The 14,862-nt window shown below is 47.9% G+C and overlaps 1 protein-coding gene across 1 annotated transcript; it reads left to right on the forward strand.

Moving 5' to 3' along the window:
• Positions 1-6,884: 6,884 nt before the first annotated feature.
• Positions 6,885-11,049, forward strand: LOC136548931 (uncharacterized). The gene is made up of 5 exons (XM_066540283.1): positions 6,885-7,244; positions 7,323-7,819; positions 8,012-8,054; positions 10,376-10,533; positions 10,713-11,049. Exons 1-5 carry the CDS (start codon positions 6,885-6,887, stop codon positions 11,047-11,049), a joined length of 1,395 nt encoding a protein of 464 aa, XP_066396380.1.
• The last annotated feature ends 3,813 nt before the right edge of the window (positions 11,050-14,862 follow it).

Below are 14,862 nucleotides of genomic sequence, written 5' to 3' on the forward strand. Positions count from 1 at the left end.
TTCAAGCAATACCTGACTGAGGCACAGGCACTAACCACTTGATCTGTGCAGAGGCTGCCCACCAAGCAACCGCTCTTCGCGTTACAGGAAAGATCGACAGGCTGTAACTTGGCCAGGCCCTGATGACAGTATGTCACAGAGGCAAGTAAAAATCAACAGAGGCTGTTAACATGATCAAGACCAAATGCTCTACACCAACAGTATTCTAGCAGGAATAAAAAAGAGAGACGATTTCACTAAAACCGTGCAAGTTAATAAATAATATATTGGTTGGAACAGGTACCTAATCCAAGATCCACACAACATAATTAAGATTTATTCTCTCAAGGTATTGAAGTCGATTAAGTTTGATGCCGCCTTTGTCGAATTAGGCTCTACCCGTCACTGCCGCGCAAACAAACCACCCGCAGCACCGACCCATAGGGTTTCGGATTTTCGTTGTTTCAGTGACAGAACGAGCAGTGAGAAAATACGAGCAAGAGCCAAGCGACCGTACCACGGTAGAGATGGAAAAGGCTACAAATTGAGACCCGTATTGGGCTGCGAGCTATGAGACCTCTTGCCTGGAACAGGGTTCATCTTTACATCCGTAACACCAACACACAGGCACAATCAAATTAATGGCGCGGCAATGCCGCGCCTATCTTTCTAGTTATTTTCTATGCCAGGTCCAAGAGTGTTGTTTAGATTCAGATTTCTAGTAATTTTAAAATTTCATTCAAACGACCAGTAGAAACATGAAACGACATTAGGTTGGATTTGGATAGGATTTCACCACTCCATTTTTCAACCCCAGATTCGACATTTTATAGATAAAATGGAAGAAAACGGCTTTATCCCCACAAGTGAGAAATCATACCAAAATTATTACAGGACATAAATGCTTAAAACGAAACAGTCTCGTCGTACCCTAGATTCGACATAGTGTTGGTTGAATTATGTTATATTCTTGAATTCATGAATCTTCATGTACAATATTAGTATAGAAATAATTTTTAGAGGTGTCTCATTTCTTCTTTAATATCGGTTGAATCAATATCCACTCCTACAAATGTATTCAGAGCAGCTAATAGATCTTACTCCCTCCGTTCCAAATTATAAGTTGCGTTTTGACTTTTTTGGTACACTCATTTTGCTATATATGTAGATACTCTATCTATCCCTGAATAAATAGATTCCTAGAGTTGTCTTAAGTCAAACTTTTAAACATTGACCAAATTTCTAGAAAAAAAACGTTATGATTTGTGGTATCAAATTAGTATAATTGGATTTACCATAGAATATATTTTCATAACGTGCTCATTTTATGTCATAGATGTTGTTACTGTTTTTTATAAAGTTAGTCGACTGAGAATATATTCAGACTTTTAAACTTAAAAAGTTAGTCAAACTTTTAAACTTTTATGTCATAGATGTTGTTACAAGGCCACAAAACGTGCACCCAATAAAGCTATGCCTCATTCGCTTCTCTTATAATCCGTCTTTTTTCAGTTTGTTTTTTCAGCGAAGCGAACAGTGTTCTAACTTCTTAACTTGCCACGTGTTTAACTATTCACAAGGCCACGTTCACCAGGCCACAAAACGTAGCTTCTTATTTTGCACATATCAAGCCGTGTTTCTAGAAAGTACAAGAGCTTAGTTTCAAGCAATACCTGACTGAGGCACAGGCACTAACCACTTGATCTGTGCAGAGGCTGCCCACCAAGCAACCGCTCTTCGCGTTACAGGAAAGATCGACAGGCTGTAACTTGGCCAGGCCCTGATGACAGTATGACACAGAGCAATATGGACTCAATCTAAGAACGACACCGGTTTCGAAGGCTTCTCCTCCCTATTCCTGTGTGCGCAAGAACCAGGACAAGAATTCTCTGGTCGCAGCGGGGGCAGTGGAAGTATGTGCGCAAGAGACTAGACAAGTTACAGGGACATTCTACTTATCTTGCCCACTCCCGTAGAAGACCAAAAGTTCTCGGAAGTCGGACAGATCAGCGTCATGACATTAAGTACGAAAGATCAGAAGTTCAGAAGCGAAAGAGAAACTCACGGTTGAAATAGAAACTCCTGTAACTTCCATCATCACGGTAGAAATAGAAACTCCCAGTAACTCCTGTCATGCATATGAGTAGAAAATTCCCAAAACTTCTGAAACTCCTATCATTAAATAGCCCAAGTGGCAAAACCAACCCGACATGATCACGGCGGTGGCGGCAGTAGCGCGTGTGTGGCAAGCCCTTGTTCTCTCTCAACTTGTCAATAGATGCACACACAGTTCACCTATATAAGTTGAGTCAACATCTAGTTAAAATCTCATACAGGACTAAAACTATGGCCCCGTTCGCTGGTCTGAAACTAGGCTGAAAAACACTATTCCGGCTGGTTTGTTGTGAGAGAAAAACACTGTTTGGCTGGTTTGTTGAACAGTAACTTGAGAGGGGGATCAGCCAGCTGGCTGAAATTTTCAGACCAGCAAACAGCCCCTATATTGCATGTAACTTTTAATATGAGCCTTAATTATTTATTTGATTTAATTTAATTGAAATAAAATAGACCAAGCCCATAATTGAATCTAACAATCCCCACAAAATACGAAGGCACAAAATACGCTGTGTGAGTTTTAATGGAGACTATTAAGTTCAATATACATCTAGGACAAGGTTACACTACTCATTCACATCTGAACAATGGACTATGGTGCAAAATAAGTTTAACCAAAATCCTTTTTCTGGAACTAGGCTGCTATGAGCATCCTCTTTGGTTGAAGCATATAAGTCATACTTGAAGGCCTTTCATGAGTATATATAGATCACCAATGGATCGGAGTATGTAACGAAAAGTGGAGATTGTTGTATGATGACTCAAATCCTACCTGTAATAGGACTCACAATAGAGATGTATTAATAGGATTTCTAGTTCTACTAGAATTTGAATGTAGAGTCCGACTCCTACTTGCATGTATGTGGGTCATGGAAGATACTATATAAACAAGGCGAGTAGAGCGGTGCGGCGTGCCTCCTCGGTGCTGCAGGGCCGGTCTGGCACTTTGGCTGCCAGATTCGTCATATCCTCATGCAGATCTATCGCCCCCTAGGTGGATTTGCGTCTTTGGCCCTGGTTGTCGTGTTGGGATGTGCACAGTCGGCAGGGTGGATAGGTGGTGGTCTCAGGTCGTTGCTACTGCGGCTTGATTAGCGGCGGTCCGATCTAGAGACGGAGGTGGTGCAACTCTGCGGCAGCTTCTCTCCCCTATTCAGTAGCCAGTGACGACCCGCGAGGCTCTGTGGCCTGCGACAAGGATGTTGTGGCGTGCAGAGGTGCCTTGGCTTTTGGTGTCTGGTGCACAAACATTGGTGGGGCTTCTGGGCTGGGGGTGCCTCGTCCATCCTAGGGCATTCCACGGTGGCCGACATTGGTCAGGTTGACGGTCGGTCCTCGATGACTAGCGCTTCATCAGATTGAGCTGCGTTCAGAGCTTATTTGATGCGGCAGCGACAACTTGTCTATGGCGGCTTACTACAGTCGTGGCCATGATGACTGGTCGCTGTTAGCGGTGGCCAGTTTTGGTTGGTCACGGTGGCTTCTATGCAGTGGCGGACCCAGGATTTCGAAGTTGGGTATGCCCAAACCAAAGAAAAATTTTAGTTCAAAGATACAAAAGTTAAGAGATACATTTGAAATCTAATCATAAGGGACAATAGCGCTGCTATCTCGGTCTCTGCTTCTCTTGCATTTGGATTACGACGGTCATTAGTTGCTTCTTCTTCTTTTTTAATCAAAGGTTGGCTCTATGGCCTTTTCATTGGAAACACTGGCTAGACTAAATTGCGAGCAACTTGAGTATTTACAAATTCTGGGAGGAGGTATGCCCAAACATATAGGTCACCCGGGCCCCAACTCATAGCAAGCTTTGCTAAGTCATGTGCGACGGAGTTATAAGATCTAGGGATAGAAATAAGGCAGCATATCAGGTGCAAACCAATCAACCTGGGCATCTTGTGTCCAGTCGCACTCCATGTCGGCTAATGTTCATCTTCACAGAGAGACTATTATGGGCCAAGCGCCAGATGAAGTGACGGACCTTTGGTGGACATGGAAGTTTCCAAAGCTTTCGCCAAACAGCTCCGTTTTGTTTCGGTTCTCTTCCATTATTGCTGCACTCACCCTTCTGCCGTGTTTTCAGTCGGTGCTTCTCATCATCCAGCACATGGTAAGCGCTCTTCACCGAAAACAGGCCCCTCTGATCAAAATGCCAAGCAAGAAAATCATCATGATCTGGATTTGTTATAGAAGGAGCATGCGGCCGAAGCTAGGAACGTGTGCCAGCGTGGGAAGGGATTAGCCTGGGCCGTCACCCGTCGATTGTGGATAGTGGGCCGGTGGGGAACAGATGAGTGAAGAAAATGGGCCGCGTGGGCTGCTTTGGATGAATAGACTAGTAATCTTAAAGCTTACCTACATTATACATGTACATATAAATCTACTAGCTACTAATTGTTTCCCCAAAAATGTTGGGTATGCCTGGGAATACCCAGGCACAACTGTAGATCCGCTCATGCTTCTATGCTTGCTGAGGCAGAGCGGTTACGTTGGTGGCAACAATAGTGCACGACTACTGCAAACTGTGGAGTTGAGCAGAAGGTTATGGTTGCGACATCCGGTGCAAGTGGACAGTGGTGTAGCAAGCTTTCTCCTGAGACGATCTTCAGTGGTCCGTCATCTGTTTTCTTGCTGCGATCCTTGTTGACCAGCGTTGTCGCGACTGGTCACACACGTCTATGGCGCGCGGGCTCACTACCGCGGCGCCAACTAGTGGATCGTGGCTAGTTGTGGATTTGGATGAAAATGGTGCGAAAATATCCCATAACAAACCGCATCGTTTTCTACATTTAATCCGATTAAATACGTATTTTCGGACAGATTCGAATTCGGTTCGAAATTCAGAACACTAAATTCAAAATCTGAACAAAAATGGTTTAGACATTTTCCGACGGCTTTCTACTTTTCTACTTTTAATTCAGAATATCCCTAATTAGAAATTTGGTTTAAACCGAATTTGGCTCATTGGAAGTCCAGCCTTAGAAAATTTGTTTATTTTTCATATGATCTCAGATGAAGATGATTTTTATATGAAAATTATAGCTCTCAACGAGATCTCCAACTTTCAAGTTTTTTGTTTTTTTCATTTGAGGTCTTTAAGATGTAAAAAAAATAATATTTCAACGGTATATTAATCGCGTACAAGCTTTTGTTGCCTTAGAAAAATCATATCTTTTCTATATGGTGTCGAATGGAGATACTTTTTACGAAAGTTGTAGGGCTTGTTAATTGTTATGCACTTGGTCCTACGGGTCAATATTCCGATCCGCATTGATTTTTCGTACAACGACCATGTTCGATATAATTCCGCTCGAATTAATTCGTTTTTGAAATTCTCGATATTCCGTAAGTCCCTGTTCGTTTTCGTGTCTGGCTTTACCGCTTTCGCTTTCATTTTTGTATTCAAATGTAAAAGTAGAAAATGGTTGAGTGGTTTTCCGACCGTTTTCATCCCTAGTTGCGGATGACGGCTTGTGGTGGGATGCTTGTGGACATTTACTAGTAGCTTGAGGGACGACGATGTGCAATGGCATCAGCAACGCTCTTTGTATGGTGCAGGAACAAGACGTGGCTTTCCCGCGGTGGTTGGTGCCATGTAGGATGGAGGCGGGCCTTGTTGGGCGGTGTGGTGGCGGTAGGTCACTCATGCCTATGGCCTTTTTGGTGCCACAATGATCTCCCGCCGGTAGCGGTTCGTTTTGGTTTTTGGATATGACATTTATAGTCTGGCTAGTTTAGGGCTTGGGTGTGGGGGCCAACGAAAAGCCTCGCTAGGCCTTTGGCTATGGCCCACAATGGTGACACATTTAGGGCACGTCCCTGTGGATGTCGGCCTTTGGCTGCGACCTTTGTTGTGATGCTCCGTTACCCTCAAGGAGTCTGGTTGAAATACCTTGGTTCTCTAGTTAGAGTTGACGTCATCTGTGGATGTCGTTTTACTCCTTTGAAGGCATCGTTGTGGAAACCTACCCCCCTCTAGTTTTCTTTGCTTATTCTATGTAGCGTGCATGGTGGTGTTTGTTGGCCGTTGTATCTGCGCTTATGTTGTGTTTCTTATGGTGGTAGTTTTGTTGTCATCTCTTCATGAGGGTATTAGTTTTTTGTTTTTTTCTTATTGTGAGATGCTATTTCTTTATTAATATATGTCCAGCATGCTTTTGCCATTAACTTTAAAAAAAAAACAAATACCGGCACACTGGTTTCAGAATACTGGTCGGTCGCCCGATGACCACTAGCGGCAGCGCTCATCCCAGCGGCGCCGGCGGCTGGCAACCAGCGGCCGCGGCAGAGGCGCAAAGCACTGCGCGCGCCGGACAGCTCACCGGCACTGTGGGTTCAAGCTGTCCACACATCAGACTAGCAAAACGTTTGAAACAGAGCACAGTGCACGAAAGGAAGGCTTGCCCTACAGCACCATGCACGTGGAAATCTGCTGACGTCACTACAGCTAGTACTACGGCAGTAGCAGACCTCTCTCGCTGGCCGCCTCCGTTTCTCACGGGCTCACACTCCTCCCGCTGTCCCTGCCCAAATAAACCCGATTCCCAGGCCGCATCACCATCCAAACCCTAGCCACCAACCTTCCATTCCGGCCATCCCATCGACCTGGCGGCGCGAGCGCTTGCTAGCTGGCCCCATTCCCGAATCCCTACGCCCGCCGCCACCGTATAGGAGTACTCACCGGCGCCGCCTCCATCTCTACAGGTTCGCCGGGGAGCTAGCTAGGGACCTCGGGTTCGTGCTCCTGCTTGCTGCCATCTCGCCGCGTCGATCCCCTCCTCAAGCGAAGCATGGCCTCAGGCTCCAGCTCCCGTGGCCGCGGATCCGGCGCCCGAGGCAGCAGCTCCCGAGCCCGCGCCGCCGAAGCTCCTTCGGCTGATGACGCCGCCCTCCTCGCCCCCCAGCTCAACCCCACGTTCGTGGCTATGTCGGCCGCGGATCTCGTCGCCCACCTGAACCACTTCCGCCGCACGGACGACTTCGTCGACGCGGCGCTCGTGTTCGCCGCGCGCGAGCGCAGGCTCGCCGAGGCTGAGGACTTTGCCCGTGCGGCCGACGAGCACATGGACAGCCTTCTGGATGAGATCCGGGCGCGCGACTACAGCGCCCTCGAGGCGCAGGCTAAGATCCGCCGGGCCGCCGAGACGGAGGCGGCGCTGCGGGCCAAGATCAGCCGCGCCGCCGAGACGGAGGCGGCTCTGCGGGCCAAGATCAGCCGGGCCACCGAGACGGAAGCGGCGCTGCGGGCCAAGATCCGCACGCTGCAGCTTGGTGCCGCCGCCCTGATCTCGTCCGGTATCGGCGGGCGAGGCCTCACGCAGCAGGCTGCAGGTCATGGTCGTGAGCCTGTGCCTCAAGACTTCATCACGATAAGTGATGACGCTACCGGCGTCCAGACCACGGTTATCCAGGGAGAGGTCGGCGACGACGTGCCTATGAAGATGAGGCATGGGGCGCTGAATCGCGCCGCGCCGCACCTCGCTGCTGCTCCGCTGCCTAATGCCGCCGCCCTGATTTCGTCCGGTATCAGCGGGCGCGGCATCACGCAGCAGGCTGCAGGTCATGGCCTCGAGCCTGTGCCTCAAGACTGCATCACGGCCAGTGATGACGCCACCGGCGTCCAGACCATGGTCGCCCAGGGAGAGGTCGGCGACGACGTGCCTAAGAAGATGAGGCATGGGGCGCTGAATCGCGCCGCGCCGCACCTCGCTGCTGCTCCGCTGCCTAGTGCCGCAGCCCTGATCTCGTCCGGTATCAGCGGGCGCGGCCTCACGCAGCAGGCTGCAGGTTGCAGTCGCGAGCCTGTGCCTCAAGACTTCATCACGGCAAGTGATGACGCCACCGGCGTCCAGACCATGGTCGCCCAGGGAGAGGTCGGCGACGACGTGCCTATGAAGATGAGGCATGGGGCGCTGAATCGCGCCGCACCGCACCTCGCTGCTGCTCCGCTGCCTAGTGCCGCTGCCCTGATTTCGTCCGGTTCCGGTATCAGCGGGCGCGGCCTCACGCAGCAGGCTGCAGCTGCAGGTCATGGTCGCGAGCCTGTGCCTCAAGATTTCATCACGGCCAGTAATGACGGCGTGGGCTTTGATGACGCCACCGGCGTCCAGACCATGTTCGCCGAGGTCGGGGACAACATGCCAAGACCTAGCCCGCTGAGGAGGATTGGCGCCGCACTCCCAGCTGCTAGCTCGATGCCGGACGAGCTGGCTGAGAGGGCAGTGGAGCGGGTTGTCGTGGACGCTAGCCCTGCTGTTCGCAGCAGCCACCAGGTGGCCAAGGTATAAATAGTGTTCGTAGCGGCCGTAATAGTGGTAACGGTCCCTTACCGCTACCGCTATCACTGCTGAAAACCGTCACTTTACCGAAAGCTTTGCCGAGTATATTTTATTGGGCACTCGACAAAGACGGCTTTGCCGAGTGTTTTTTTCGGCGCTCGGCAAAGATGTATTTTGCCGAGTGCCATTTTTTGGCACTCGGCAAAATGCGTCTTTGCTGAGTGCCTTTTTTCTGGCACTCGGCAAAGATGTATTTTGCCGAGTGCCATTTTTTGGCACTCGGCAAAATGCGTCTTTGCCGAGTGCCTTTTTTGGCACTCGGCAAAGAGACATTTTGTCGTGTGCATTTTTTTTGCCCTCGGCAAATCATTTTTTCAAAGCAATTTTGAGGCCCTAAATGAATTCAAATGAAAAACTTTTCAACTACAAAGTTGTATAACTTCTCAAGATCTACAAATTTTATTTTGGTCATTTCTTCGTTTGACAAAGCGACAATAACATTGTTCATAAAATCTACATCTCTCTCATATTAGTTTCATGAAAGTAGAGGAGAGATATATAAGATTTGTGAACAATGTTACTACCACTATGTCAGATGAAAAATGACCAAAATAAACTTTGTAGATCTTGAGAAGTTATGAAATTTTGTAGTTGGCAACATTTTGATTTGAAATCATCTTGTCATGAAAAAACGACGTTTGAGTTTGAAAATTTTAAAATTTGAATTTTTCAAAAGACCTCGGATGGAAAAACTTCCTAAATAAAAATTGTAGATCTCTAAAAGTTATGAAACTATATAGTTGACAACTTTATGATTTGAAATCATCTTATCATGCAAAACTACGTTTGAATCTCTCAAATTTGAAATTTGAATTTTTCAAACGACCTCCGATGGAAAAACTTTCTAAATGAAAATTGTATATCTCGAAAAGTTATGAAACTTTGTAGTTGACCACTTTTTTATTTGAATTCGTTTAGGGCCTCAAACAAGCAATTTACTCTCGGTTTAGTATAATATATGAGGATAGATAACGAAGTCTAGACACAAGTGACAGTGCAGTGTAGTGGTAGAGCAGTAGACACACGAGGGAGAGGTCGTGAGTTCGATTCCCGCCGGCCGCGTTAGCCGCGAATTTTGCGCAAAAAATGCATCGACTTCGATGGCCAGTGGCGCTGGACGGACGGGCGCTGTCCGGTGGCGGCCTCCCCCGAAAAAAAAATTGCTATTATATTTGGGGTTTTTTCGCATTTTCATTTTGCCGAGTGTAAATATTTGCCAAGTGCTTTTCCGGCACTCGGCAAAGGCTTTGCCGAGTGCTCGACAAAAAGCACTCGGCAAAGGCTTCTTTGCCGATTAAATTTTTGTCGAGTGCGGCACTCGGCAAAGCCTTTGCCGAGTGTATTTCGGGCTTTGCCGAGTGCCACAGGCACTCGGCAAAGTGCCGGTTTCCAGTAGTGTATGATGTAGCGGCTTCTTAGATATAGTGGGTTGGAACTTATCTTTGCTATTTAACGCAACAAACTGCTATAGAGCGGCCATTATTTCACGTAGCAGTCCGCTATAGCGACCCAAGTGTAGAACATAACTAGTTCATTCTTAATTAAAGATATATTTGATCGAGAATCAACTCTTCGAATACAAATAAATATCTATATTTACGCTATGTAAGTTATATGTTTATTAGTTTATTATTAATTTGTATTTAGTTGATTTTTAAAGTTTGAGAAAGTCATTATTTAAGATATACATACATCTAAATTATATGAGGTCATTAGATAATGTTATTGGAACTTAGCGTCCGCTATAGCACCCACTATCCGCAATCCGCTGCATAGACGTTAATCCGCTAGAGACCCGCTAACTGCTATTTGTTACCTCGGTGCAGGCAGGAGTGGTGGATTTCCATGGTGAGGTTTTAGAGGCTGTCGCCGGCAAGAGGAAGCAGGAGGCAGCGGCGATATCTGCATCTGAGTACAAGGAGCAACAACCTTTGAAGAAGCAGCCGAAGACTGCTGCGCCGCACCTCGTTGCTGATCCGCTGCCGGACACGCTGATTGATGACGACGAGAGGGCAGCGGAGGAAGTCGCCACAGACGTTCTCAGCTGCAATGAGGTGGCACAGGGAGACCACGAGGTTTCAGAAGATGTCCTCAGAGCAAGGTACCAAATCATATCTCCTGCTATTATCTGTGTACTCACGTTCAATTTTTTGTTATTTTAGCCGGCGGCTATAGCCTGTTACAGCATGGTATTAACTATATTATTAGCCTCGAGAGAACGAACCCTATCACGCTAAATGTACATAACCGGCTATTAATTTGTTACACTGCATGCCTCAGAGTCACAGCAGGCCGCCGCAAGGTTTCAGAAGAGGAGGCACAGGGAGAAGACGTGGCAGCGAGTCGTCATAGACGCGCGCAAGGGGAACAACAGGCTGCAAGAGCCACCAAGAAGCCTCGCAGGCTCAAGGGGACGTGCTTCTACAATGAGGTTTTCAAAGCCCTAAAGGAGAAAGAGGAGCTTCTCAAAAAAAGGGAGGAGGAGAGGTTTGCCAAGGAAGCTGTTGCCGCTGCATCCAAGCAGCTGCACTGCAGGTGCTGGTGGTCGGATGCACCATATATGCCCTCAAAGTCTGAGGCTGTGGAGGAGGATGCTGGTGACGATTCACAAAACTGATTGATTGCTAGTGGTATGAAGCATTATATTGCTTTTCCTATATATTATTATTTCAAAGCAAGGACTTATTAGCTAGTGCAAACCATTTGCATTAGCACTGTTTTCTTTCTCCTATGTTAGGATTGGTACTTAATGTTTTCAACAATGGCCCAAATTGTCTCGAACCCTGTTGACGGCCCAAATTGATCTTATATTTTATTCTTGCAATGTTTATTATATTCCCCTTAAATGAAATTTTGTACTATATAGATATACTTTTCTGTAACTACTCCATTCGTCCTGGCATGGAATACACAGAGTATTATGACTTCTAAAATATATATATGCTGAAATATAAAGTATTCTATATGCCCATGCTTAAATTTAGCAAAGTTTATTAAAAATGAAACCATAGTTTGAGGAAGAAACTCCTTAATTGGGTTTATTTAGTCAGCTTAAATTTTTTTTAACGTATTATATTATAGGACAGAGGGAGTATATACTAAATGAGAAGCTTAATATATACTATGAGCATGTATTTTGGTTAAGTGTGACAAAGCATTATTAATAGCACGTCGTTGATGCTAGCTTAACCGTGACTTTTCATCTCTTCGGTCTATGCAATTGCTTTCCTTGTCATAGATGTTTCTTGCTATTGTAGATGTTTTTACATATTTTACATGATTATCTGTACACGTACTAGACTAATCAATGTTTGATTTTATTCACTTCAGCTCAGCTAGCGGGGAACCGGCCTGTTTGGAATTTGGATATGAATCATCTGGACCATTTTGAAAAGGAGTACTTAGCAACTTGGGAAACTTGATGCCATCATCAGCTGTTGTCCACAAGATGAAGGAATATATTAAGATATCCCATACTTCCCAGTCAAATCTAATTAGGCGTCGTCTACAATCACAACTGCAGACGCCCTCTTTGCCGAGTGCCCCCAGTCAAATCTAATTAGGCGTCGTCTGCAATCACAACTGCAGACGCCCTCTTTGCCGAGTGCTGGGGGCACTCGGCAAAGCCAGCCAAGCACTCGGCAAAGGCTTTGCCGAGTGCCGCACTCGGCAAAGGCTTTGCCGAGTGCCGCACTCGGCAAAGGTCTTTCGGCAAAAATTTTGTCGGCAAAAATTTCTTTGCCGAGTGCCAAAAATCGACACTCGGCAAAGTCTTTGCCGAGTGCCAAGCCCGCACTTGGCAAAAAAATAACTGCCGTCAACATTTGACGCCGGCTTTGCCGAGTGCCTAGGGACTGGCACTCGGCAAAATTTGAATGTTTGCCGAGAGCCAGGGCTGAGCACTCGGCAAAGAAACAATTTTTTTTTAAAATCTTTTTAAAAATAGTCTTTGCCGAGTGGTACCATCTGGCACTCGGCAAAATTGACCTCTTTGCCGAGTGCCAGGCTGTGGCACTCGGCAAAATTGGGGAAGTGGCTGTTTTTGCAGCATTTTTTCTCAGCTTTGCCGAGTGCCACACCCCTGGCACTCGGCAAAGACTTCTTTGCCGAGTGTTAGCACTCGGCAAAGCTAGGAAATTTGTAATTTTTTTGTTTGTTGCTTTCCTTCGAAAGCAAACACGCAAAACTCATATATAATACATGAGACAGCACACAGGCATTTAGCATCACACAAAACGCATACATAATCCATAATACATCACAAGCACATCCAACATCCATCACAAGCACATCCTCCTGCATAATCCATCACACGCACATCCAATGTGCAAATCCATGACAACATCTAAGAAGTCTTCATCCAACACAAGTCCTAGATCAAGAAAAGTCAATGAAACATGAAGGGGCACCACCTACTGCCACTGATCCCAATGGGAGCCTGAAGGGGCACCTCCATGCGGTGGTGGACCTGTCCAGCCGGGGTGTGTGTGCTGAGGCGAAGGAGTCGGGTTCAAACCCGACGACTGTTGCACAAAGGAGAATCGAATTCATTAGTATCTACACAAGCTAAAGGACTTGATCAACCATATATATATACTCACCGGAGTGCCTAGAGCTAGAGGAGTAGGAGGCACAACTGGAGCGAGCAGTGACTGGGGCACCACCACACCCGGGAGAGTGGTGCCGAGGCTCGACATGAATGAGAACATGTCCTTCATCCTCTGCGCCTCGGCCGCCCTCTGGGCCCTCAGGACCTCCCACTCGGCCCTCTCGGCCTCCCTCTGGGCCCTCTCCCTCTCCCTCTCGACCCTCTCGGCCTCCCTCTCGGCCTCCATCCTCTCCACAGTGGCCTGCAATATTCAATCACCAACGTTTAAGCAATGCAAATACAAGGTACACGTGTAAAAGTAATGAACGGCGAATGAAATAGAACTAACCTAGGGTGCCGCCATCTGCTGTAGTGTGCTCGCCTGTCGAGGTCGAATGGGGACGGAGGAGCTCGTGCTCTGTGCTTGGATCTGGACGAGGTTGGGCACAGAGGTCGAGTCGACCATGTTGGAGGCCATCCAGTACCGGCCGTGCTGCTTCCCTCCTCCGAGCCTCATCACGAGGTCGGTATCAAGGGGCTAGGTGGCGGGGTCGAAGTCCTCCCCATGCCGCTCGTGGGCCGCCGAGGCGTAGTGGTGAGCATGCTGTGGACACTCGTGTTGCTATACGCCTCGGGCCCGTCCTCCGGGTTGTAGACGGTGTCCGGGGCTGTCGCCTTGCCCTTATGTGCCATGGCGTACGCCATGAACTCGTTGCATTCCTGGCCATCATGCAACTAGGACTACGAGGAAAACACAAAGACGATTAGAAGTAATGAGAATTGAGCGTTAGAACAAATAAATAAATAAGTGCGTAGCGTGTACCCAGGCCTGGGCGTACTAACTGAGGGGCCAGTTGCCTTGGTGGTGCGCCGGCCCACCCATCTGTAGGCGGCACTCCCGACGGAGGGCGTGCCTCTCCCTCCACTCATCGGAGACCCACTTGTCCACGATGGCCGCCCAACAGTCTCTGTGCCTGGCGCACCAAGAAGGACACATCTGCATGCCATCAAGTATTGTATTAGAAATGTTAGAATATAAAATGAAGGCTACCTATTCTTCATGGAATGAGTCAGTAACAATGTTTTATAACTTACTGTGAGGTACTGCTCCCTGGTGAGTGTCATGGTCCTGGCCTCGCTCTTCCCCGGGTACCGACCAAGGACGTCGCACGAGTGGTTGATGTGGCACTGCAGCCTCACCTCGTAGTACAGGTCCGTGACTCGGGCCCTGCATGCCCTGTCCTGCACCTTCATCACCCAGGCGGGGTCATGCCCCTCCTCCAACGTGAAGAAGTCCTGCATACAGACATCATGTGTCCTTTCATTATTTCAAGAACATCTAATGATTCCATAGTATTGAGCAATGTAGTGTGATGTAGACTCACCCAGAACTCACGCCTGATCCGCTCCTGTACGGTGCCGTACACGGCGTCCACGGTAGAGTTGAAGTGGTCCCACGTCTAGGGAGGCGACTCAACCTGGGCGTGGGTGACCAAACCAGGGTAGTGCAGGTGGATCAGGCCGCCGAGGATCCCATTGCACTGCCGATGATCGCCCCCGGACACAAGTTCCCAGTTCCTACAGGAGTCAGTAAGAAGAATTGTTAGTCCATAGTTCGGTTTTCAGCATATGAACAAGAAGAGATGCAAAATGAACGGATACTTACTTGTTGCCCTTGGGACGAATCACCGGCCTCCTCTGAAACAGGATCGGCCGCATCGGGAGCTGCGAGGACCCGCGCAAGTATGGTGCCGATGAGGTGCTCGAAGTGGAACCCCCCGCCACCCCCTAGAGGAAGTGTCACCCCCGCCACCCCCCAGAGGAAGTGTCACCCCCTCCTGT

This window comes from Miscanthus floridulus, chromosome 4 (genome assembly GCF_019320115.1).
Source record: "Miscanthus floridulus cultivar M001 chromosome 4, ASM1932011v1, whole genome shotgun sequence".
Lineage (NCBI taxonomy): Eukaryota > Viridiplantae > Streptophyta > Magnoliopsida > Poales > Poaceae > Miscanthus > Miscanthus floridulus.